General features: G+C 41.2%; 2 protein-coding genes and 1 pseudogene across 6 annotated transcripts in view; 2 read left to right on the top strand and 1 right to left on the bottom strand.

Annotated features, from left to right (window-relative positions):
• LOC139371403 (ran-binding protein 10-like) overlaps window positions 1-553 on the bottom strand; it is a 32,348-nt gene extending 31,795 nt beyond the window's left edge. The window contains exon 1 of one of the 3 annotated variants that reach the window (XM_071111807.1): window positions 83-553. In XM_071111807.1, coding sequence (XP_070967908.1) covers window positions 83-281 — 199 coding nt within the window. In that variant the 5' untranslated portion in view covers window positions 282-553. The remainder of the gene's footprint in view (window positions 1-82) is intronic. The other 2 variants (XM_071111799.1, XM_071111815.1) reach the window with 2 other exon arrangements.
• Window positions 554-5,300: 4,747 nt separating this feature from the next.
• On the top strand, window positions 5,301-10,457 carry LOC139377827 (translin-associated factor X-interacting protein 1-like; annotated as a pseudogene).
• A 1,163-nt stretch (window positions 10,458-11,620) lies between these two features.
• On the top strand, window positions 11,621-26,379 carry LOC139371424 (nuclear transport factor 2-like). Of its 3 annotated transcripts, none has more exons than XM_071111837.1 (5): window positions 11,621-11,701; window positions 13,396-13,517; window positions 20,247-20,318; window positions 20,478-20,576; window positions 25,461-26,379. In XM_071111837.1, the coding sequence occupies exons 2-5, from the start codon at window positions 13,419-13,421 to the stop codon at window positions 25,572-25,574; spliced, it is 384 nt and encodes a 127-aa protein (XP_070967938.1). In that variant the 5' UTR covers window positions 11,621-11,701; window positions 13,396-13,418; the 3' UTR covers window positions 25,575-26,379. The 3 variants fall into 3 exon arrangements, with proteins under 3 accessions (XP_070967938.1, XP_070967929.1, XP_070967947.1); XM_071111828.1 differs by lacking the exon at window positions 11,621-11,701 and adding an exon at window positions 12,005-12,448; XM_071111846.1 differs by lacking the exon at window positions 11,621-11,701 and adding an exon at window positions 14,271-18,228.

Genomic DNA, 26,379 nt, shown 5'->3' on the forward strand with positions numbered 1-26,379 from the left:
CCGAAGAGTCTACCGTAGATAACATATTCGAGACATCTAGGTACTAAATGTTATACCAGTTGTCACTTCTGTATAACTTTACCTTTGTAATGCACCCGCAGATTGTTCTGTGAGAGCCCGATGTAGCTGTATTTATCCTTGGGGCTCCATGATCGGGGTAAGGGGGTCTCATCCTCATTTACGGCCGGGTAGAGCCGCTTCAATCGTTCATTTAGCTCGGCTTCTTGGTAATTAAAAGCAGGATCCCCCAACAGCAGGCTCCCCGCTCCAAGCTCTGCCATCTTCGGCTTGAAATGTTTTATTTTTTATTGTCTTCTACTAGCTATGTCAATGCGTTGATACAGGGGGAGAGTGAGATAGACAGTGGTGTGATTTCCCTGACTAACCAACGCTCTCGAGTAGGACTGACAGTGGCGTGTGGGTACTGTAGTTGAATACAGGGCTATTCGCTCGAAAGATTTTCAGAATCGACTACAGAAGACCCGCTCCGAACCCCTCTTTGGTAATTTTTTCAGTTTGAGTCCGTGAAAAGGAAGCTAGGAAATGTAGTTTTCGAGTGGTTGTATGCGGTCGTATTTTGTTGACGGTCAGGACCAGGGGTGTATTTATTACGCCGATTATGTTGCAAAGCGTTTCTTAAACGGAAGCAAAGGGAACGGGGAGGGACCTACCTGAATGTGTCCAATAGGAACCCTGTTGCAATTGTTTGGACTAATGATAACACCCCAGGACATATTGAACTCGCAAGTCTTATTTTAGCAGATATTTGTTAAATGCAATTCCTCATATTATTTACATTCTGGCATGCATTCATTAAGATTTTGTGTCTCAAATGTTTCTCAAACTAATCCAGATTTTTTAAATGCAATGTTAGTGAATTATGTGTGCCAGTCACAGCCAGTTTGTCTAACGACTCAAACTGAATTATTCCGCTGCTCTGTCGTTTGAATAAGAAACTAACGGACCACTACAACTAGTATTCCAATTCCTAATTGAGCCAGACAAACTGCCAGCTGCATCCATTTCAACTCGAGAGCATTGCCTTTCCCTAGGCTGATTCTGAAATTGGTATGCTTGATATATGTATTTGAGCAAGATTAGTGTTTGCAAAACTCATCAAGGGAGCAGAAAAAAACAAACATTTTCAAACCTGTTCCCGTTCAAGACATTGACGATTCACTACATTACTAAATCCTGAGCCAAATATTGTTTTACACATTCTCTTTGGCAAGGTTCTCCTGGGATACAAAAGTATCTGGAGCGGGATGGGCTACTATTTGGGGTCCTTCCTGGGTCCTTAATTTCCATGGTAACATTGTTGTTAAAGTAACAATGCATCCGGGTCCCTGAAGCTAATAGCTAGCCGAATGGAAGAGGGACGATGTGTTATTACAGTAATGTATTCGCTAACTAGCGCCCCTATTTGCTTCATTTGTCGTCGTTTGAACGGAAAGTGGCCTCTAATTTAGCTTGCTAGCTCACTCAGATAGTTTAGCGATTTATCTAGCTATGATGCTAGCTAATCATAATAATAAATGTTTCCAGCTAACTATCTAATTGTAGTAGTTTCCATATCACTTCTCAGACTATCAACAACATGACGCCGAAAAAAGAAATGAGCGGCAAGTGGCAATTGGAGGTCCTGGCTCATCAGTAGAGTCTAGCATCAAACAGAGTAAGATAGATAATGTTAACAGTTAGCTAACGTGATTTTAATATTTTGGATATAGCGATATGGACACATACTAAACTATTCTTTCCCCTCGCTTGCTAATTGTTTTGTAAGGTTGGCTCAACCTGGCCTGTCCATGTCTCCACTCAAGTTGTTCAGCAGGGGAGGAGACAGTACTTCAGGTGGAGAGATCAGGAACCATGGGTATTTTACAAATTATATGCACTGTATCATATGAAAGAGTTAAAGTTGTGGAAGAATTTACTGATACCAATCATGTGCTACAGATGTGGGGAAGCGACGATTCTGGAGCAGCTTGAAAGCTACCTGTAGAGGGAGCTGCAGGCTCTTGACCCACTTCTGACAAAAGTCAAACTTCACGTCCCATCCATCTGCCTTTTAATTTATACATGTTATCCATACATTTTCATGGGTTTGGTACATGGTATTTACATGGTATTTACCTAACTAAAAATAGGAGTACAGCCTATAACTTGGTTGTCAAGTCACAAAATCTGCCCTCTGTGACCAAATCACATTTTATTGGTTGCGTACACATTTTTTTGGGTGTAGCAAAATGCTTATGTTCTTAGCTCCAACAGTGCAGTAATACCTAACAATGCAAAACAATACACACAAATCCCAAAAATAAAAAGGGACAAATTTAAATATTACAACGAGCAATGTCCGAGTCCGGAATATAACTATATATGTATATATGATGGTGTGTATAGACATTATGGACAGTATATGAATAGAAAAGGTGTGTACAGCAGTAGTTATATAGGATGAGCTTTGAATAGAACACAGTATATGGAGTGCATTTGGAAAGTATTCAAACCCCCTCAATTTTCCCACATTTTGTTATGTTACAGCCTTATTCTAAAATTGATTAAATACATTTGTTTCCTCATCAATCTACACACAATACCCCATAATGACAAAGCAAAAACAGATTTTTTGATAAAATAAAAAACAGAACAACCTTATTTACATAAGTATTCAGACCCTTTGCTATGAGACTCGAAATTGAGCTCAGGTGCATCCTGTTTCCATTGATTATCCTTGAGATGTTTCTACAATTTGATTAGAGTCCACTTTTGGTAAATTCAATTGATTCAACATGATATGGAAAGGCACACACCTATCTATATAAGGGTTCCTCAGTTGACAGTGCATGTCAGAGCTAAAACCAAGCCATTAGGTCGAAGGAATTGTCAGTAGACCTCCGAGAGAGGATTGTGTCGGGGCACAAATCAAGGGAAGGGTACCAAAGATGTCAGCAGCATTGAAGGTTCCCAAGAACACAGTGGCCCCCATCATTCTTGAATGGAAGAAGTTTGGAACCACCAAGACTTCCTAGAGCTGGCGGCCCGGCCAAACGGAGCAATCGGGGGAGAAGGGCCTTGGTCAGGGAGCGTGACCAAGAACCCGATGGTCACCCTGACAGAGCTCCAGAGTTCCTCTGTGGAGATGGGAAAACCTTCCAGAAGGACAACCATCTCTGAAGCATTCCACCAATCAGGCCTTTATGGTAGAGTGGCCAGACAGAAGCCACTCCTCAGTAAAAGGCATATGGCACCTAAAGGACTCTCAGACCATGAGAACAAGATTCTCTGGTCTGATGAAACCAAGATTGAATTATTTGGCCTGAATGCCAAGCGTTACATCTGGAGGAAACCTGGCACCATCCCTACGGTGAAGCATGGGGGTGGCATCATCATGCTGAGGGGATGTTTTTCCGCGGCAGGAACTTGGAGACTAGTTGGGGTCGATGGGAAGATGTACAGAGAAGCCCTTGATGAAAACCTGCTCCAGACCGCTCAGAACCTAAGACTGGGGTGAATGTTCACCTTCCAACAGGACAACGACCTGAAGCACACAGCCAAGACAATGCAGGAGTGGCTTTGGGACAAGTCTCTGAATGTCCTTGAGTGGCCCAGAAAGAGCCCGGACTTGAACCCGATCGAACATCCATTTGCAAACATTTCTAAAAATCTGTTTTTGCTTTGTCATTATGGGGTATTGTGTGTAGATTGATGAAGGGGAAAAAACAATTTAATCAATTCAAGAATAAGGCTGTAACGTAACACAATGTAGAAAAAGTCAAGGAGTCTGAATACTTAACTGAATGCATTATATATACAAAAGTATGTGGACAATTAGTGCATTTGGCTATTTCAGTCACAAATGTTGCTGACAGGTGTATAAAATCAAGCATCCAGCCATGCAATCATTGGGAGTAGAATGGCCTTACTGAAGAGCTCACTGACTTTCAACGTGGTAGCGTCATAGGATGCCACTTTTCCAACAAGTTGTTTTGTCAAATGTCTGCCCTGCTAGAGCTGCCCCGGTCAACTGTAAAAGCTTTTATTATGAAGTGGAACATTCTAGGAGCAACAACGGCTCAGCCGGGAAGTGGTAGGCCACACAGGCTCACAGAACGGGACCGCTGAGTGCTGAAGCGCGTAAAAATCATCTGTCCTTGGTTGCAACACTCACTACCGAGTTCCAAACTGGCCCTGGAATCAACGTCAGCACAATAACTGTTTGTCTGGAGCTTCATGAAATGGGTTTCCATGGCTGAGCAGCCGCACAGAAACCTAAGATCATCATGTATAATGTCAAGCGTTGGCTGGAGTGGTGTAAAGCTCACCGTCATTGGAGTCTGGAGCAGTGGAAACACGTTCTCTGGAGTGATTAAGAGTGATCACGCTTCACCATCGCAGTCTGATGGACGAATCTGGGTTTGGCGGATGCCAGGAGAATGCTCCCTGCCCCAATGCATAGTGACAACTGTAAAGTCTGGTGGAGGAGGAATAATGGTCTGGGGCTGTTCATGGTTCAGGCTAGGCCCCTTAGTTCCAGTGAAGGAAAATATTAACGCTACATCATACAACGACACTAGACGATTCTGTGCTTCCAACTTTGTGGCAACAGTTTGGGGAAAGACCTTTCCTGTCTCAGTATGACAATGCCCCTGTGCACAAGCGAGATCCATACATAAATTGTTTGTTGAGATCGTGTGGAAGAACTTGACTGGCCTGCACAAAGCCCTGACCTTAACCCCATTTAACACTTTTGGAATGAATTGGTACGAGACTGCGAGCCAGGCCTAATCGCCCAACATCAGTGCCCGATCTCACTAATGCTCTTGTCGCTGAATGGAAGAAAGTCCCCGCAGCAATATTCCAACATCTAGTGGGAAGCCTTCCCAGAAGAGTGGAGACTGTTATAGCAGCAAAGGGGGGACCAACTCCATATTAATGCCCATGATTTTGGAATGAGATGTTCGACGAGCAGGCGTCCACTTACTTTTGATCATGTTGTGTATGAAGTGGGTAAAACAGTATGTAAACATTATTAAAGTGACCAGTGTTTAATGACTATGTGCATAGGGCAGCAGTCTCTAGGGTTGAGTATCGGGTGGTAGCCGGCTAGTAACATTGACTAAAGTTCAGGAGAGGGTACTGGGCAGAGGCCGGCTGGTGGCGACTAACAGTCTGATGGCCTGAGTTTCTCTCTTGCACCTGTACTGTGTCTGTCTGCCTTCTAGATGGTAGCAGGGTTATCAGGCCGTGGCTCGAGTGGCTGAGGTCCTTGATGATTTTCTTGGCCTTCTTGATCTTGGATCCTGGGCCTGCGAGAGGAGGAGAGGGCAGAGATCCGAGTGGTATACTACGAAGCACGCTAGATCTACTCAGGCTTTTACAAATCTAGCCAGCTTCAGTTGGCTTCACATTCCAGATCAGGCTTCATCCGTACTACGATGGTGGATATTGCTCATCTGCCTGCTGCCTTTATGTTGAAACATCAGTCCATGGGCGAGTCAGTGCCACATTTTCATTTGTGCCGAAATCAAAATGAAAGAAAAGTTATCTTGCAAATTCAGCAGGCTATGGTGTGAAATAGGCATTTAGAAGTGCTGTCTTTATTTTATTAGGCTAGTTCTCATTAATGGGAAAGGGTGGATATTAGTACAACTTAGTCAGTTGTACAACTGAATGCATTCATCTGAAATGTGTCTTCCGCATTTAATCCAACCCCTCTGATTCAGAGAGGTACGGGGGGCTGCCATAATCAACATCCAGGTCTTCGGGCGCCTGGGTAATAGTGTGTTAACTGCCTTGCTCAGGGGCAGAATGACAGATTTGTACCTTGTCAGCTCGGGGATTAGATCCAGCATCCTTTTGGTTACCGGCTCAACACTCTAACCACTAGGCTACCTGCCATCCAACAGCTAATGCCGTCTTTGGTGTGCTTATCAATGCACAAGCACCTTTTTCCGCACTCCTATTGCTCCTTCTGAACAGCTTGTTGGGTTGTGGCCAAAGACATATCATCCATAGAATGGGGTTGGAACATCTAACCCTATCAATTTGACTGTTAAACTCATGAGTACACTAGCAATGGATGCCAGTCTTGACTTGAATGGGAACTGCCATATATGGTTTATATGTCTATGGTTGGTTGTGACTGTTTAACTTTCGCAAATTTTAAAATTTGCGAAAGTTAAACTGACAGTTGCAAAAAACGTACAGTTTGGAAAGCAAATACTGTTTTAACTAAATGTGTAATGTGATAGGTATTTTAACATTATTTTTCTACACACAAAAGAAAACTATTTAATCAGTTTCTCAAATGAAGGGGATGATGACACAATCTTTACGAGAGGGAGGGTATCTGATTTAATTGGTCCTCAACTCGTGTCTCAGGCACTTCATTAAGGATAAATAGAGCAGCCTGGATCAAGTTAGTTCTGAAAGATTTGTTTGCCATAGAAATATACCTGGGTAAAAGGTGGGCCACTGTCGTGGTACCGGTGATCCCAAATTGAAATCGGAGTTGACCAAAGTTACCTTGCTAAGTCCTCAAACCTGATTTCGTAGTATATGGCTCTGGGGCCTGAAGCAAGAGATCCAACAGCTTCAAACGTTTATTAAAAACATGAGGGAGAAACAAAGTTCCCTGTAGAACCAGGTACAGTGTTTACCAACTAGGGTCAGTCTCAATCACACCATTGCTGCTCTGAAAATACCTCCGAGCAGCACTGTTTCATGTCATCCACGCATGGGCTGAACCCTCCTTCATCGCTCTTTGTCTTGTTCTTCCCAGGTGTGTTGTCTGCAGGAAGACCTCGCCGCTCAGTATCTAATGTACAGAGAGGAATGTGATGCTCGCACGCTGCTCATCACCAACATCAGCAGCATGAGCTATGGACCAGATGAGGAACCAGAGGAAGAGCTGGAAGGTGGTGAAAAAATAATGATTAATCAACTGTCTTGATGGAAGAGAGGTTTGCAGGGTTATGTCAACTCTTAACACCCGTTCCTTTCCATCAGAAGTGGAAATATAGGACCCATTTAAAGAGAAATTAGCTCTGAAGGTGTGTCGAGAGGACCTGACTAAAGCCGAGGTGAAGCTAAATCGATCGCATGCTGAGTATGGAGATGTAATGCCCCGCCGTGACTGGGAGACGCTGGACCATACCCACAAAGAGAACTTGCTTAAGGTACAGTACATTACAGTAAAATATTTTATTCAACCACAGCAGATTCACTTCAATTCGTTTGGAATCTCTATTTGCACCTTTCCCATATGGAGATCCTGCAGAAAAACTGAATATGACACACTGCTTGAGGCGCACAAGCAGGTCACAGCCTCCGGGGAGAACTGGATGGCTTCAGAGAGGCCTGAATAGGAGCAGGTATCACATAGGAAAAACTGCTTTAGGTTTTCAGTATTTTTCCCCTTCCCATTTGTACTATGGTATTGTTGGTAGTAATGCCGAAAGCATTTACAGTGCCTTGAAAAAATTCATCCCCCTTGGCGTTTTTCCTATTTTGGTGATTTACAACCTGTAATATACATTTATTTTTCTTTGGATTTCATGTAATGGACATACACAAAATAGTCCAAATTGGTTTAGTGAAATGAAAAAAATAACTTGTTTAAAACTTCTTAAGGCTAGGGGGCACTGTTTTTACGTCCGGATGAAAAGTGTGCCCAAAGTAAACTGCCTGCTACTCAGGCCCAGAAGCTAGGATATGCATATAATTAGATTTGGATAGAAAACACTCTGACGTTTCTAAAACTGTTTGAATGATGTCTGTGAGTATAACAGAACTTATTTGGCAGGCGAAAGCCCAAGGACAAACCTTTTTTTTGAGGTCACTCTCTTTTCAATGGTGTTTCAATGGAAATCTAGAATTCTAAGGCATTTGCTTGCAGTTCCTATCGCTTCCACTAGATGTCAACAGTCTTTAGAAATTTGTTGGTGTTTTTCCTTTGAGAAATGAAGAAGTAGGGCTGTCCAGAATGAGGGTCGAGTGAAGTGTACTGTTGTGGTTGAGGCGCCCGACCTGAAAGCACGCTCCACTTGGTTTTCCTCCGGTATTGAACACAGTTTATTCCGTCTTAAATTTGATTGATTATTTATGTTTAAAAATACCTAAAGTTGGATTAGGAAAGTTGTTTGAAATGTTTGGATCAAGTTTACAGGTAACTAATTAGATAATGTGTAGTCATGCTGCGGGAGTTGGAACCGATGTATTTTCTGAATCATACGCGCCAAATAAATTGACATTTTGGATATATAACGACAGAATTTATCGAACAAAAGGACCATTTGTGATGTTTAATGGACATATTGGAGTGCCAACAGAAGAAGATCTTCAAAGGTAAGGCATGCATTATATGTTATTTCTGACTTTTGTGTTGTGCCTGGCGGGCTGAATTATGATTTTCATGTGTATGTTTGATGGGGTGCCATCCTCAGATAATAACATGGTTTGCTTTCAACGTAAAGCCTTTTTGAAATCTGACACTGTGGCTGGATTAACAAGAAGTTCATCTTTAAACCCATGTATAACACTTGTACGAGTTATGAATTATTATTATGAGTATTTCTGTTTTTGAATTTGCTGCGCTGCTATTTCACTGGGTGTTGTCAAACGGGATTGGCGCGGGAAGGGATCACTAAGAAATGTTTACAAATTCTAAAAAATAAAAAACAGAAAAGTGGTGTGTACATATGTATTCACCACCTTTGCTATGAAGCCCCTAAATAAGAGCTGGTGCAACCAATTACCTTCAGAAGTCACATAATTATTTAAACACATAATTATTTAAAGTGCACCTGTGTGCATCTAAGTGTCACATGATCTCAGTATATATAGACCTGTTCTGAAAGGCCCCAGAGTCTGCAACACCACTAAGCAAGGGGCACCACCAAGCAAGCGGTAGCATGAAGACCAAGGAGTTCTCCAAACAGGTCAGGGACAAAGTTGTGGAGAAGTACAGGTCAAGGTTGGGTTATAAAAAAAAAACTAAAATTTTGAACATCCCACAGAGCACCATTAAATCCATTATTAAGAAATTGAAAGAATATGGCACCACAACAAACCTGCCAAGAGAAGGCCGCCCATCAAAACTCACGGACCAGGCAAGAAGAGCATTAACCAGAGAGGCAACAAAGAGACCAAAGATAACCCTGAAGGAGCTGCAAAGCAAAGGCTTTATGGAAGAGTGGCCAGAAAAAAGCCATTGCTTAAAGAAAAAATAAGCAAACACGTTTAGTGTTTGCCAAAAAGCATGTGGGAGACTCCCAAAACATATGGAATAGGTATTCTGGTCAGATGAGACTAAAATTGAGCATTTTGGCCATCAAGGAAAACGCTATGTCTGGCACAAACCCAACTCCTCTCATCACCCTGAGAACACCATCGCAGTATCATGCTGTGGGGATGTTTTTCATCAGCAGGGACTGGTACACTGGTCAGAATTGAAGGATATTCTTGAGGAAAACCTGCTTCAGTCTTCCAGAGATTTGAGACTGGGACAGGTTCACCTTCCAGCAGGACAATGACCCTAAGCATACTGCTAAAGCAACACTCGAGTGAATTCCTGAGGAATCATTTAAATGTCTTGGAATGGCCTAATCAAAGCCCAAACCTCAATCCAATTGAGATTCTGTGGTATGGCTTAAAGATTGCTGTACACCAGCAGAACCCATCCAACTTGAAGGAGCTGGAGCTCCCCCAAAAATCTATTTTAATTCCAGGTTGTAAGGCAACAAAATAAGAAAAATGCCAAGCGGGGTGAATACTTTAGCAAGCCACTGTAGAGTTTTGCTTTGTGACAGAATCACTATCAACAGTTTTAGATCAGAACATTTACACAACTGTGTGATTACAGATGTGCTGGGAGGTAGTGAGTGTTGGTCAGAGCTCTCTAAGGACCAATCCAGCAAGCGGCGTCTGGATATAATGCTAGTAGAATATCTCAGTCTTTACACTGGACTGGTAAACCTCCCTCCCTGCTGAACTTTCTAACTACCTGAACATCAACAACACATTTCCGAAAAGAATGGCATGGTCAAAATGTCTTCAGCCTGTGTCCACTTAGGGTACTTCTGATGATGTGCCCATGTACCTGTGCTATGAGGGACAGTTGAGGAACCATAGGCTAAAGAAGGCTGATATGAGATACATCTATGAGGTTTGGAAGGAGAAGGTCATTGAGGATAGGAAGGTAAACTGTTACCTTTTTGCTTTCAAAATAATCAGTTAATATTTCACGCACTCTTTGACTCTGTAATATTTATTCTAAATGTATTTATCTTCAGAGAGATGAGAGCAGCCATCTTCCAGAATTTCTACACCAGCATGTGGAGAGCCAAGATGGGGAAAAGCCTGGGGAGTGGGTTTATAGATTATTAGAGGGCATTCGTCAACACCAAAATGATACTATACATTTAAAAAAGATATATATTTTATTTAACTAGGCAAGTCAGTTAAGAACAAATTATTATTTCCAATGACAGCCTACCGGGGAACAGTGTGTTAACTGCCTTGTTCAGGGGCAGAACGACAGATTTTTACCTCATCAGCTCGGGATTCAATCCAGCAACCTTTGGGTTACTGGACCAACGCTCTAACCACTAGGCTACCTGCCGCCCCACAAGACGTACAGAGGTAATAACCAATAGTTTTTGGTTCTCAGTCCCTAGTTTCACACCTCAGTCCACATAATTCCGCGCTCTCCCTTTTTGATAGAAGTATGTGTACAATAGCACCAATCCATGCTATTATTGCAATACAGTCACATACTGTACTACCACACAAACACAACCTTTACAAGAAACAGACTTAGACTGCCATTACTGACTGTTACCTGTGGCAAAGACGTGTTATACCCCTTGTTCACAGACATTTGCATTAGTAATGATTCGTTTTGAAAGGATCATCAGGGGCATTGTGTTTGTGATTCACAGAGGTGACTGTGGCTGCCTTCAAGAACATTGACCCCTCTCTGGACTCTACCACACTGGACTGGAACCTAACTATGGCATTTCTAGATACCCCAGGAGGAGCAAGAGCAGCAGACAACAAAAAATGGACACAGGGCTGGCCCTGCAGAACCTCCTGGTAGCGGATGTAACCAGGGCTGGGCCTGCACCACAACAGGACTCATGCACTTTTAGAAAGTGTCAGCTGTCAGGCATCTTACTGTATTTATTTTTCTTTGCTCTCGTTGCAAAGTAATTGTTTCTACTGAAATTATCTGTAAATAAAATATTTCCCACAATCAGTGTCAATAGTGTAGAGTTTATGTAACCACATCAGCATTCCAAAGTTAAGCTATCACATACGTCTCAGGTGATGTTCGCCAGTCTATTAAATTGATCACTGGTGCAGGATACCATTATAGAACTGTGCTATCTTGTGGATGTCCCCATGTAAAAACCCTGTGTAATGTTGATCCATGCCCTTTCTACCCAGTCATGTAATTTACACAGCAAATGTAATTCACCTTCATCAAAATGGGCTGAATAAGAGGTACCATATTTTTGTCTGAAGAGGAAAATGTGTGTGTTTGTGGAAAATCTAAAACCTACCATCTGTATAGATTGAAGAACTCCATTTCCCTTTCCCCCAAAGCATTAGGACAGATTATTGTCCTGAGCATGCGCCATAAACTGGTGGAATCGCCATAACTGGGAGCCGGGGCACGGGTTTTGGGTCCGCGGTAAGTTGTTTGTTTGTATAAAGCATTCCATGATATATTGAATGAAAAAAATGTGTATTCTGGCAACAACAGTATCGTATTATGTTTTAGACTGAATTAGTTGATATACCTTTTTTTACAGGCGCTGGCTCGCCAAAAGTGCTAACTAAGACACGCCTATGTTCTGTCTGGGCCCGGTCCAAAAAAAGGCTTCAAAATGTATTTTTAGCAGCCGAAACCACGTGCCATTCAATTTGTAAATCAAGCTTCACTGTGTTTTTACTTTTTAGAGCCGTGATTATATTTTATTAGATAAGCAATACAGGACTGCTAGCTAGCCAGACAACCAACGTTTGATCTTTGCTATTAGCCTTGCCTATGCTAGCTATCTATGAACCTAGCCTATTAAACTCGCCGCTCAACTCAATCGTTGACCAGTGTGGGCGAACTCGCGTTCCAATGTCACACACAGTGAAGTTTAAATCAAAACGACCCATTTCAGCGGCCGAAGAATACCCCGCAACTACACACCACTGTTCCGTGTAACTGCGGGCTGTTTGGGTGCTACCCCGCAACTACACACCACTGTTCCGTGTAACTGCGGGCTGTTTGGGTGCTACCCCGCAATACACTCCACTGTTCCGTGTAACTGCGGCTGTTTGGGTGCTGGAATGGGTCGTGTTGTGACGTCGGAGCGCCAGTCTGCCCGTAGTCGTCGCTGCTCAACTCTATCGTAAATCGTTGCGTTTAGCAGAGGAGCTATAAACCGTGAGTTAGCCAGTTTGGTTGGCGAGTTCAGCCAAAAGATCCCGACAAAATTGTTCATGATGACATTCTAACTTAATTAACGTATTGAGCTGACTGTGTGAAGTAGTTTGCTGTCCATTTAGAAGTCAACTTACGATCACAGGGAAAGTTAGTTACTAGTAACGTTAGCTAGCTGGTATAACTTGGTAGCTAACTAAAATAAAAAAACTTTGTAGCTAATGTCAAACGATGGATATAACATTTTTGTAATTATAGTCCGAGAAGTATGACTATAATGGAGGACTATTTACTAGGTTCATGTGAATAACTTTGGTATAAGCCTCGTATAAAGTTATCGTGCGTGGGGGAGACGCATGACGCGCTGTGTTATTGATGTCGCACTTATCAAAACAAGACCAACTAATGGTCAGGATAGGTATGAACACTGGAAAAAATACTCAAAGAATAATACACTATCTACAGTGCTATTTTTTTTAGTAGCGCATGTACAGTTTTTTTTGTGCTGTGAATGTATTGTTGAAGCACTGAATAGCACTGAATTCCAAAATATATTTCCTACATACTCTTTGCCTAACCTGCATATGTCTGTAGGGTAGGGCAGATCATGGATAATTGGACGTGCACTCTTAATAATATGTATACTGCAATTTGACTACAACTAAGCCTAAAAATAGATTGTATTTGAAAATAACAATAATTTCATACCTGGGGGGGATACTTGGGAATATACTTCCAAAATGAAACAAATGTTGTGCTGAATTCCTGGTGATTTTAGTCTCTTTATTTAAAAATGTTTTACCAAAAAATACAATAAATACCCCTAAAAATCACCTGTTGCCAACCCCTGCTCTACCTGGTCTTCTTGACCAGATTTATTGAGTTTGGTTTATTGAGTTTGGTTTATATCTTTGGATTGTCTATACTTATAAGATTGTCTCTTCCACTAGTGCTTGTTGCCAGGTGATTCAGAATGGGGGAAAAGCCAATTTGGGAACAGATAGGATCCAGCTTTGTGCAACATTACTACCAGCTCTTTGACACTGACAGGACCCAGCTTGGAGCAATATATGTGAGTCTCAGAATGTGAATCTGTACCAATGAATATTTATCATAGTTACTCTGTCCTGTTGTCAGCCCCTTGTATTTATGGACCGTTCACGTGCTGTTGGGAGTTATCGGAAGTTTGGAGTTAGGAATGGGAAGTTTCACTTGAATGACCCTCCCAAGTGGGCATTACAAATGGGAAACTGAGAAAATGTTGTTACCCAAAGATGCAACTTTTCACCAATAACTTTTCACCTTTCAACCAAAGGATGACAACATGTTTTTGACCGTTACAAAATTATCAATGTGGATAATGTTGCTAGTTTGACCATATTGTCAATGTTAACCAAGCTAGCTAACTATATTATTAGCAACATTAGCTATCTTGTCAAGCTAGCTAAAATATTGTTGGTTGAAGAATTGGTCCGAATTTAACAGTTCTAGAACACAATCATGTCGGACTTGCGACTTCCCAGTTCCTACGAGCACATGAATGCCCCATTATTCCACCTTCAACCATCTATCCACCTCCTCTGCATCTGTAATAACTAATTCAGTAATGAATTTCAACAATTAATTAAATATTTGTTAATGTAAGGTTGTTGTTATTCAAATAGAAAAGTAGTGTATCATATCGCCATTCCTGTGAGCAAATGCTCCCTGATAATTCTATCCAAAACGCTAACCAAAGTAAAGATTGTTCAATCAATACATGTACCGTAGTCTTTCCTTATTTCAATGTAACTGTTCAAACCTTTACTTGGTTTATGTCTTTCAGAGACTGATGCTAGATCAAACAAGTTTTGACAAGCATTCATCTGAGGAACTTTTTGGGCCAAAGAAACAGGGTCTGAAGCATCAAGTTAGACTGTGGAGGACATGCAAATATGCATACTACTTGGACACTTCCAAGCTAAAGCATAATATATTTCAATAAGATGTGTAATATACAGCATATAGTAACATATTTTAAGCTGCTCAAATAATTGTAATGTCCATTTATCACTTGTGAGAACAAGCAAGGTGTTGATTGTACCCTTTTCTTTACATTCTGCTGAGTGAGCGTTCTTGATTCAGTGTATTGTTTGTGTGCCCCCTATTGGTAGCAGGGTGATTCTCATGAAACTGGCACATAAACACATCTTTCTCTATTATTCTTCTTGGATCACTAAGAATCGGATCTATAGGTATCCATTTCATAATTATTGTTTTGTATTTGATCAGATATTATGCATTTTACCCAGGGGTGAAAGTATATTTTTATTTCTTCCCGGTATTTCTTCCCGGTATGGGACTTCAGTACCACAATTTTAACCAAGCTAGTTAACTTTAGCAACATACTACCGTTCAAAAGTTTGGGGTCACTTAGAAATGTCCTTGTTTTGAAAGAAAAGCACAAAAAAAATGCCCATTAAAACAACATCAAATTGATCAGAGATACAGCGTAGACTTAATGTTGTAAATTACTATTGTAGCTGGAAACGTCATATTTTTAATGGAATATCTACATATGCGTACAGAGGCCCATTGTCAGTAACCATCACTCCTGTGTTCCAATGGCACGTTGTGTTAGCTAATCCAAGTTTATCATTTTAAAAGGCTAATTGATAATTAGAAAACCCTTTTGCAATTATGTTAGCGCAGCTGAAAACTGTTCTGATTTAAAGAAGCAATAAAACTGGACTTCTTTAGACTAGTTGAGTATCTGGAGCATCAGCATTTGTGGGTTCGATTACAGGCTCAAAATGGCCAGAAACAAAGAACTTTCTTCTGAAACTTGTCAATCTATTCTTGTTCTGAGAAATTAAGGTTATTCCATGCGAGAAATTGCCAAGAAACTGAAGAGCTGTTTACAGCTACAATAGTCATTTACAACATTAGCAATGTCTACACTGTATTTCAGATCAATTTGATGTTATTTTAACTGACAAAAAATTTACTTTTCTTTCAAAACCAAGGACATTTCTAAGTGTCTCCAAACTTATGAACGGTAGTGTACATATAGAATTCCTATGAATTCAATAGGATCTCTGTTAACCTCGTCGTAAAGATTTGTCATTTAACTTTTAAAATGTATTACCATTTTATTGTGGCATAAACAACCAGTCATGATGTTTTCATCTGATTTGTCAAACAATCACTTCAAAGTGCTCCTTTACAAGGCTACCTGTGCACCTTCATCCACTCGTAAACATATTTCCAGCCTCCAAACAGTGGTGAATGGAAAGAGACCTCTGTTACACAAAACACCAAGAATTGTAATGACATTTGGCGATTGTCATTAGACTGCTGTCCGTGCTCGCCTCTTAGTCGGACACTCGTCTCTGCCTTGGCATAATTTCAGTGTTCTCGTCAAACCACATTGCATTTTGGAACGTAGGCTATACCACCTGTTTTCATTCACTAATTTTTCCTGCCTCTGACATGCGCTAATGATAAATAATGGTGTAATAGTCCCCCATAAAATTACTTTTTTTAAATGTTATTATTGTAATAGGCTTATGTTTTACTGGTACAGCATATGCCCAGTATTTATTTTGGACTGTACTGCTTTACTTTCACCTCTGATTTTACCACAAATTCCACAATTACAAATGCAAAATATAGGTTCCAAAGTTCCAAAAAGTCTTAAACAAATACATTTCTAATATTTTTTTTACATTGTTCTCCTAATGAAAAGGCCAGTGTTAAACTTGAAATATGTAATTATAAACAATTATTTTGTGATTTCTCGTTACCGCAACACAACCTTTTCTGAATATTGTTTTTTGTCATAATTGCTTGTGCATACATGTTATTTTTATGTACAGATATTTGAATAAAGAACAAAGGGCACACTATCAGATTAAGGCAAAATTACTGAAATGTTTTTAAAAAATATATATATTTCCTAAATATTGGTGCATAATACATTTTCAGAGATGAGAATGCATGTTTCGGTAATGAGTGTTACATAGTTTGCCATTGAAAAACTACTGAGCTCTTAGATATTCATTAACACAATACATCATCAAACGGTGTCATTTGTTAAGCCCAAATGACTTGCATAATACTAAAATCACTGATCTTAATGCAATTGACAAAAATAACCCTTTATTTTCTAAGATATTTAGAAAATTGGGGCGGCGGGTAGCCTAGTGGTTAGAGCGTTGGACAAATAACCAGAAGGTTGTAAGATCGAATCCCCGAGCTGACAAGGTAAAAATCTGTCCTTCTGCCCCTGAACAAGGCAGTTAACCTAGGCCATCATTGGAAATAATAACTGACTTGCCTAGTTAAGTAAAGGTAAAATAAAAATACAATTTCTAAATTGAATGTCATCCCATGGACAAATGGAATAACCTGATATGTCTGTAAAGCACGGCAAAATAAATAGTGCGGGTACGCCGTACTGGTAAAACATGAGCCTATTACAATATTTAAAACAAAATATCAAGAAAAATAGGCTGCATGTCATAGGCGTGAAAAGTTTGTGAAAGGATATAATGCCAAGGCAGAGATGAGTGGCCAACACAGGGACAAACATAGACAGCAGTTGACGCGTAAATTCTGGCCTAATGACAATCGCTAATGTCATGACACTTTTTGGTGTTTTGTGTATCCATTCGCCACTGTTTGGATGCTGGAAATATGTCAAATCTAAATCAAATGTTATTTGTCACATCAACATGGTTAGCAGATGTTAATGCAAGTGTAGCGAAATGCTTGTGCTTCTAGTTCCGATAGTGCAGTAATATCTAACAAGTAATCTAACAATTCCCCAACAACTACCTAATACACACAAATCTAAAGGGGTGAATGACAATATGTACATATAAGTATATGGATGAGCGATGGCCGAGAGGCATAGGCAAGGTGCAATAGATGGTATAAAATACAGTATATACATGTGATATGAGTAATGTAAGATATGTAAACATTATTGAAGTGGCATTGTTTAAAGTGACTAGTGATCCAGTTATTAAAGTGGCCAGTGATTGGGTCTCCAATGTAGGCAGCAGCCTCTCTGATTTAGTGATGATGTTTAGCAGTCTGATGGCCTTGAGATAGAATCTGGTTTTCAGTCTCTCGGTCCCAGCTTTGATGCACCTGTACTAGAGGTCGACCGATTAATCGGAATGGCCGATTAATTAGGGCCGAGTTCAAGTTTTCATAACAATCGGAAATCTGTATTTTTGGACACCGATTTGCTCCCTCTGCTGTTTCCTGAAGTCCACAATAATCTCCTTTGTTTTGTTGATGTTGAGTGTGAGGTTATTTTCCTGACACCACACTCCGAGTGCCCTCACCTCCTCCCTGTAGGCTGTTTCGTTGTTGTTGGTAATCATGCCCACTACTGTTGTGTCGTCTGCAAACTTGATGATTGAGTTGGAGGCGTGTGGCCACGCAGTCATGGTTGAACAGGAAGTACAGGAGGGGGAAGAGCACGCACCCTTGTGGGGCCCCAGTGTTGAGGGTCAGCGAAGTGGAGATGTTGCTTCCTACCCTCACCACCTGGGGGCGGCCCGTCAAAGTCCAGGACCCAATTGCACAGGACGGGATTGAGACCCAGGGCCTCCAGTTTAAGGATGAGCTTGGATGGTACTATGGTGTTGGATGCTGAGCTGTAGTCAATGAACAGCATTCTTACATAGGTATTCCTTTTGTCCAGGTGGGATAGGGCAGTGTGATGGCGATTGCGTCGTCTGTGGACCTGTTGGGGCGGTATGTTACCTGAAGTGGGTCTAGGGTGTCAGGTAAGCCTTGCAAGGGTTAACACGTTTAAATGTTTTACTCACCTCAGCCACGGAGAGGGGGTGCTCAGTCCTTGTTAGCGGGCCGCGACGGTGGCACTGTATTATCCTCAAAGCTGGCAAAGAAGGTGTTTAGTTTGTCTGGAAGCGTGACGTCAGTGTCCGTAACGTGGCTGGTTTTCTTTTTGTTGTCTGTAATTTCCTGTAGACCATGCCACATACGTCTCGTGTTTGAGCTGTTGAATTGCGACTCCACCTTATCCCTGTTCTGGCATTTTGCTTGTTTGATTGCCTTGCGAGGGAATAACTACACTGTTTATATTCAGTCATGTTCCCAGACTTCTTTCCATGGTTAAATGTGAGTGGGTGAATGTTCGCAGGTAGCCTAGTAAAGGAGCCCTTTGAAGTGATTGTATGGCAATCAGATGAAAACATCATGACTAGTTGTGTTTATGCCACAATAAAAGGTAATTCATTTAAAAAGTTAAATGACAAATCTTTACAACTAGGCCCACAGAGATCCTATTGAATTGATAGGGATTCCTATATTTAATTCTATGATTAAAAAAATATGCGTGCAAGCGTGTGCACATAAAGCAGGTCCATACCGGGAAGAAATTAATTTTACTTTAACCCCTGCTATAAAATATTGAAATATGTGGGATATGGAGCAAGTGCTAAAACATGTAGACATGGCAAAACCCAGGGATATCCTCCTTTAAGAAAGGGGTTGGTCTTCGCTGAAGCACAAACAGATTGTGGATTTAAGTAAATTAAATGCTTTTTATACACCCATATTTCTTGACAACCTTAGTCAAATAATAGATGTTTTACAAAAACATCTATACAATAGCTTTAAGCTGTGGTCCTAGTAAATAATAAAAGTTACCAGCACAGCGCACCCATACATTAGAAATAGCTTATTATCATTACCAAAATTAAGGTTCTCATTACCGAAAAGGACCTAAAAATGATATGGTAATGAGATGTGTTTGGTAATGAGAGGCCATTAGTTCAATTTGCAAGTAATAGGAGACCGCCGTTGTGAGTCCGCAAACAATATACCACATCTTCAAAGCCATTTCATGCCTCCATGTTGTTAAGGTAATGGTTCTTAAGTTTTTAAGTTTTTAGTCATTTTGGTAATGTGAAGGTCAAGTGTATTAAAGGGGGTGTTTGAGAATAAAATCCTCGTTCCCGCATATAAGTGAAGAAATTAAATGAACTTGTGCTCGTCTGACTACTCTAGATGATGCATCATGGGTGAATACAGCTTTATTCAATCAAATTTGAGTTTTTGTAAGAACTCTGTTACGGTAATGAGAAAGATGTCAACAGACTGTGTTTTTACAGAATGCATATAAAAGATTAATGTAAACTTCACATGGTATAACATTTTTATTATTTATGGACAAACTACAGCATAATGTTTTATTCAAATATGTTAAATTGTATAAAATGACCTGAGGATTTAATCCAGAAGCATTTCGGTAATGAGAATTTGGGGTGAAAATTAACTTAAGTCAGACAAATGTGATATGTATTTAAAATAATACACTCTGCCATTAACTAGGTATCTTAGTCTTCAGAATGGTAGTTGACTGTTGCAGATACATTATGGTGTTCGAAGTCAATTTATTGCTGCCATGGTTAACTGGTTTCATGAGAATCACCCACAATTTAAATTTTTAGATGGAAGGAGAACTGCACAAGCTGACTCATTTACATTCTAATGAAAATGTATTACTGGAAGGCTTTCTGGTTGCTATCTTATTTGGCCTCAAACAATTTGATTTTCATCAAAGAATAAGATAAGAGCAGCAGAGCCCGTTCTTCTATGCTTCCACATGGCACTTGCCTAAATTATTACATACTCCTTCACACCCTTGAGTATGCGTAGAAAAGTTAGTCATGCTTTTAAAATATTTGGCAGTCGGGACACTTCACATCCTTCCACCCTAAATATACCACCAATGTTCCTTATGCTTATGAATTCAATCCTCTGCTTTTCCTTTTAACAGATTGATGCATCATGCCTTACGTGGGAAGGACAGCAATTCCAGGGAAAGGCAGCAATTGTTGAGAAACTTTCTGTGAGTGACATTTTAACATATTTGTCCTGAGGATGACAGAATGGAATACGTCAGTAATATGTCAGGAGTATACTGATTGAACAGGATATCCAGTAGACATCCTGGTGGAATGTGCTTGTCTCTGATACATCTGTCATGTTTCTTATTTCTTTTTTTCAGACTCTCCCCTTCTTAAAAATTGCTCACAGTATAACAGCACAAGACCACCAGCCCACCCCTGACAGCTGCATAATGAGTATGGTAGTAGGACAACTAAAAGTAAGTATTTCTCATTATATCACTGTAAAAATCAATATTGCCAGTTTCTTAAACCAACAGCTGAGTAGTTTGCATGCTAGATATCCCCACCTGCTTTAAATGAAGAGTATCGGTTCTGTCTGTTTGATCAAACTTCATTGTTAAAAGCACAGCTAGGTACATCTGTTTTCAGCTTCACCACAGTTTCAAGCCATTTGTTCACCGAGTTAATAAATAGCTATGCTGTTATTTATCTGCCTAAGCAAATAGAAGAGGCCATGGACCAGGCATTCCTGTGTTACACACAAACATACCCTTATTTTTTACGAGGTTGATAAGTACTTTAAAAGTCAGGGTTATTGTATATTATTGAATGTGTCTGTCTCTCAGGCAAGATGATGACCAGGTCCTGGGCTTTTAGAACACCTTTTTTCTCAACAATTTCAGCAATGCCTGTGTTTGCACCAATGAGTTCTTCAGGCTTGCCCAGCACAACCCTTGATCTGTCTGTGGTCTAATGCCTCATCTCCCTACTTACTGTCAGTAAGGATCTGTGTTCTGACTGACCATGGTTCAGTTGGGCTTTTACTAATCTCATGCCATAGAGGGATTTATTCATACTGGAGTTTGATTACGAGAGACCACTGTGTGTTCAGGGAGTTAAAAAAATATATTTACTCACCAGATAATGTTTTTACACTCTGGTTAAAGTGAGGGGGAAATGACCAAAAACTGGGACAACCATGTGGTTTGTTTGTTGAATCTGAACCTAGATCATAGTGAAGGCTGGCTTGTTCGACTGGTATTTTATATATATTTTTTTCACCTTTATTTAACCAGGTAGGCTACTTGAGAACAAGTTCTTATTTGCAACTGTGACCTGGCCAAGATAAAGCAAAGCATTGTGACACAGATAACAACACAGAGTTACAATAAACAACATGGAGTAAACCATAAACAAGCCAATAACACAATAAATAAGTCAATGACACAATAGAAAGTCTATATACAGTGTGTGTGCAGAAGGCATGAGGAGGTAGGCAATAAATAGGCCATAGGAGCGAATAATTACAATTTAGCAGATTAACACTGGAGTGATAAATGAGCAGATGATGATGTGCATGTAGAGATACTGTGTGCAAAAGAGCAGAAAAGTAAATCAAATAAAAACAGTATGGGGATGAGGTAGGTAGATTGGGTGGGCTATTTACAGATGGACTATGTACAGCTGCAGCGATCGGTTAGCTGCTCCAGTTAGTTGATGTTTAAAGTTGGTGAGGGAAATTAAAGTCTCTATCTTCAGCGATTTTTGCAATTAGTTCCAGTCACTGGCAGCAGAGAACTGGAAGGAAAGGCGGCCAAATTAGGTGTTTGCTTTGGGGATGATCAGTGAGATATACCTGCTGGAACGTGTGCTACGGGTGGGTGTTGTTATCGTGAACTGAGATGGCATTGAAGCTCGTTTGGAGGTTAGTTAGCACAGTGTCCAAGGAAGGGCCGGAAGTATACAGAATGGTGTCATCTGCGGAGAGGTGGATCAGGGAATCGCCTGCAGCAAGAGCGACATCATTGGTATATACAGAGAAAAGAGTCGGCCTGAGAATTGAACCCTGTGGCACCCCCATAGAGACTGCCAGAGGTCCGGACAACATGCCCTCCGATTTGACACACCGAACTCTGTCTGCAAAGTAGTTGGTGAACCTGGCAAGGCAGTCATTAGAAAAATCGAGGCTACTGAGTCTGCCGATAAGAATATGGTGATTGACAGAGTCGAAAGCCTTGGCCAGGTCGATGAAGACGGCTGCACAGTACTGTCTTTTATCAATGGCGGTTATGATATCATTTAGTACCTTGAGCGTGGCTGATGTGCACCCGTGACTGGCTCGGAAACCAGATTGCACAGCGGAGAAGGTACGGTGGGATTCGAGATGGTCAGTGATCTGTTTGTTGACTTGGCTTTTGAAGACCTTAGATAGGCAGAGCAGGATGGATATAGGTCTGTAACAGTTTGGGTCCGGGGTGTCTCCCCCTTTGAAGAGTTGGATGACCGCGGCAGCTTTCCAATCCTTGGGGATCTCAGACAATATGAGAGGTTGAACAGGCTGGTAATAGGGGTTGCGACAATGGTGGCGGATAGTTTCAGAAATAGAGGATCCAGATTGTCAAGCCCAGCTGATTTGTTTGGGTCCAGGTTTTGCAGCTCTTTCAGAACATCTGCTATCTGGATATGGGTAAAGGAGAAGCTGTGGAGGCTTGGGCGAGTAGCTGCGGGGAGGGCGGAGCTGTTGGCCGAGGTTGGAGTAGCCAGGAGGAAGGCATGGCCAGCCGTTGAGAAATGCTTGTTGAAGTTTTCGATTATCATGGATTTATCGGTGGTGACCGTGTTACCTAGCCTCAGTGCAGTGGGCATCTGGGAGGAGGTGCTCTTGTTCTCCATGGACTTTAGTGTCCCAAAACTTTTTGGAGTTAGAGCTACAGCATGCAAATGTCTGCTTGAAAAAGCTGTGTGTATTGGTTCCTGACTTCCCTGAACAGTTGCATATCGTGGGGACTATTCGATGCTATTGCAGTCCGCCACAGGATGTTTTTGTGCTGGTCAAGGGCAGTCAGGTCTGGAGTGAACCAAGGGCTATATTTGTTCTTGGTTCTGCATTTTTTTATCGGGGCAACGTAGTCATTCTGTATTGACCAATTATCGCAACTAGTCTCAGCCGCAATAATGGCATTATATGCTAGCTCTGATCTTCACTGTGGACCTTCAACTTGCTAGCTGCTGATTGTTAGAAGCTTTTTAGAACACCAATATGTCATTTGAAGGAGCCAATGCCATCATGATCACTGAGCAGTAAACCTTACAGAGTTATGTATGCCTTGTCTCCACTGACACCTAAAGGGATTACTTGCTTTTTGTCTGCGGCTCTATCTCCATTAGTGCTTGTTCACACCTGCTTGTGCTCTGTTTGACTGGAATAGCCTGATCAGGAATTGGGGTTTGTCACAAGCAGTGTGATTGTATAAGTTAGGCTGAGGCTAACTGCAAGACTGACTGTAACCGCCCAGTTCCTCCCACATCCCTTCCCCCTGGAAGCCTCTTCCCCAGAGAAGAAATGTCTATCTCATTCTGCACATGTTTCTTTAGCTCTACTTTAAAAACACATTGTTGTGCTCACCCTCCCTTCACATTTCTCACTGTAAATTGTGAATGATAATTCTTCAAATTTTACTGGTGAAATGTCCATGCCAACCATTTTACCTCTAATTTCATGGTAATATGCATTTACTCTGAATAAATATATAAATGCAACAATTTCAACAATTTTACTGCGTTACCGTTCATATAAGGAAATCAGTCAATTGAAATAAATGCATTAGGCCCTAATCTATGGATGTCACATAACTGGGCATACAGATATGCATCTGTTGGTCACATATACCTTAAAAATAAAAAAAAGTAAGGTTGTGGATTAGAAAACCAGTCCATTTCTGGTGTGACTACTATTTGCCCCATGCTGCGTGACACATCTCCTATGCATAGAGTTGATCAGGCTGTTGATTGTGCCCTGTGGAATATTGTCCCACTCCTCTTCAATGGCTGTGTGAAGTTGCTGGATATTGGTGGGAACTGGAACATGCTGTCATACACGTCAATCCAGAGCATCCCAAACATGCTCAATGGGTGACATGTCTGGTGAGTATGCAGGCCATGGAAGAACTGGGACATTTTCAGCTTGCAGGAATTCTGTACAGATCCTTGTGACATGGGGGCGAGCATTATCATGCTGAAATATGAGGTGATGCGTGCAAGTGGCCATCGAAGGTGAGCAATTGCCCACTGAAGTCGGTTACGGCGCTGAACTGCAGTCAGCTCAAGACCCCGGTGAGGATGACGAGCATGCAGATAAGCTTCCCTGAGAGGGTTTCTGACAGTTTGTGCAAAAATTATTCGGTTTTGCAAACCCACAGTTTCATCAACTGTCCGGGTGGCTGGTCTCAGACGATCCCGTAGGGGAAGAAGCCAGATGTGGAGGTCCTGGTGCTGGCGTGGTTACACATGGTCTGTGGTTGTGAGGCCAGTTGGACTTAAACTGCGTTCTCTGGCAACATCTCTGGTGGACATTGCTGCATGTCAGCATGCCATTTGCACACTCCTTCAAAAGAAATGTGTGTACAAACTTTGAGCGAGAGAAGCTTTTTGTACATATGGAATATTTCTGGGATCTTTCTTTTAGCTCATGAAACATGGGACCAACAGTTTTTACATGTTGCGTTTCTATTTTTGTTCAGTATAGATCTTCTTTAATTATGTACAGTGTTTTAAATGATGTACAATGATCATTTTTTTGCAGATTGTGTTAACAAATCAAAGCACATATTTTGCCTATGCTGTTGTGTTTTTGCCGCATGAGAGAGAAATACAACCATTCGCACAATCATCCAGAAATCCATAACAAATTAGGTGGTGTTTTTTGTCTCACAGTAACGTTATACAATGCTATTCTGTTTTGTAGAATACTATCATTATGTGCTCTTGCTAACATTTATTCAGGTTTGATCTAACATGATTAAACAAGCACCATTCTCCATCATAACTGAAATTCGCCAGAGTATCCTGTTCTCCGGGCAGCCGAACGAGTACAGACTGTGCGTAAAGTAGAGAATCCCACACATGTGCAGAAGCTTCAGTTGTTTAGCTAATCGGGAAGAGGCATCCAGAGAATTTAGCAACGCGGCCACTCCGGATAAGTTAATTGATAGTAGAGTATCAGGAATGTGTTTGTTGTGTGCAAGCAGTTTGTGTTTCTTGGACCCAGCCAAAATCAACCCTTGTCAGAGATGCACCCAACTGTGGATTGGATACACAGCCATAGAACTGTGACTTGACTAAGCTCTGTCTTTGTGTTACAGGCCGATGAGGACCCCGTCATGGGATTTCATCAGAGTTTCATCCTGAAAAACATTAATGATGCTTGGGTATGCACCAATGACATGTTCCGGCTCGCGCTGCACAATTTCGGCTAAGGACACCAGAGGTGTGCAGGAAGGATATGAGGGAAGGCTGACGACACCTAAATGCCCAACCTTCCCTCTGTATCTTTCATACCTGTTAGAGAAATTACACCGGATTCCAGATGTCAATCACAGAGACCTACAGGCACATAGGCTACATGCCTCCAACTGAATTGAGATGTGTTCCTTTGCTGAGAGCTCGCAGAACCATCAGTCTCGTTCCCTACGCCAGTGTTTCCTAACCCCAGTACTTGAGTACCCCCAACATTACATATTTTTATTGTTGCCCCGGACAACCACACCTGATTCTACTTGTCAACTAATCATCATGCCCATGATATGTTTAATTAGTTTTTTTTCTTGGCCTACAACTAAAATGTGTGCTGTTGGGGGTATGTGAGGACCGGAGTTGGGAAACACTGCCCTACGCTGACCTGCATGATGCTGGGGAGCTTGAATATCTGAAGATGCCAGAAAAGGAAAAAAATACCAACCTACCTGCACCATTTTCTCTTCCATTTTAGTTTTATGTTTGGACTCAACATTTCTTAGATCCTGTTGTTTTCTCTTACTCCCCTTTGTGTTGTGGCTTGCCTTGGTGTATACAACTACATTTAGCTTATTTTGTTAAGTTTATATTAACATTCATTGTCATATCAGGTTGCTACAGCGATCCAAAGAATCATAGAAAATATGGTCAATAAGACACCCTCCCCTCAGACCAGCAAGTTTTCCATTTCCTGCTCACTGCTCTCTGTGACAATGAATACTAAAGCCACGATACACAATAAAAGTTGACTTTTTCTTAATGATTTCA

Source organism: Oncorhynchus clarkii, chromosome 2 (genome assembly GCF_045791955.1).
Source record: "Oncorhynchus clarkii lewisi isolate Uvic-CL-2024 chromosome 2, UVic_Ocla_1.0, whole genome shotgun sequence".
NCBI classification, from domain to species: domain Eukaryota; kingdom Metazoa; phylum Chordata; class Actinopteri; order Salmoniformes; family Salmonidae; genus Oncorhynchus; species Oncorhynchus clarkii.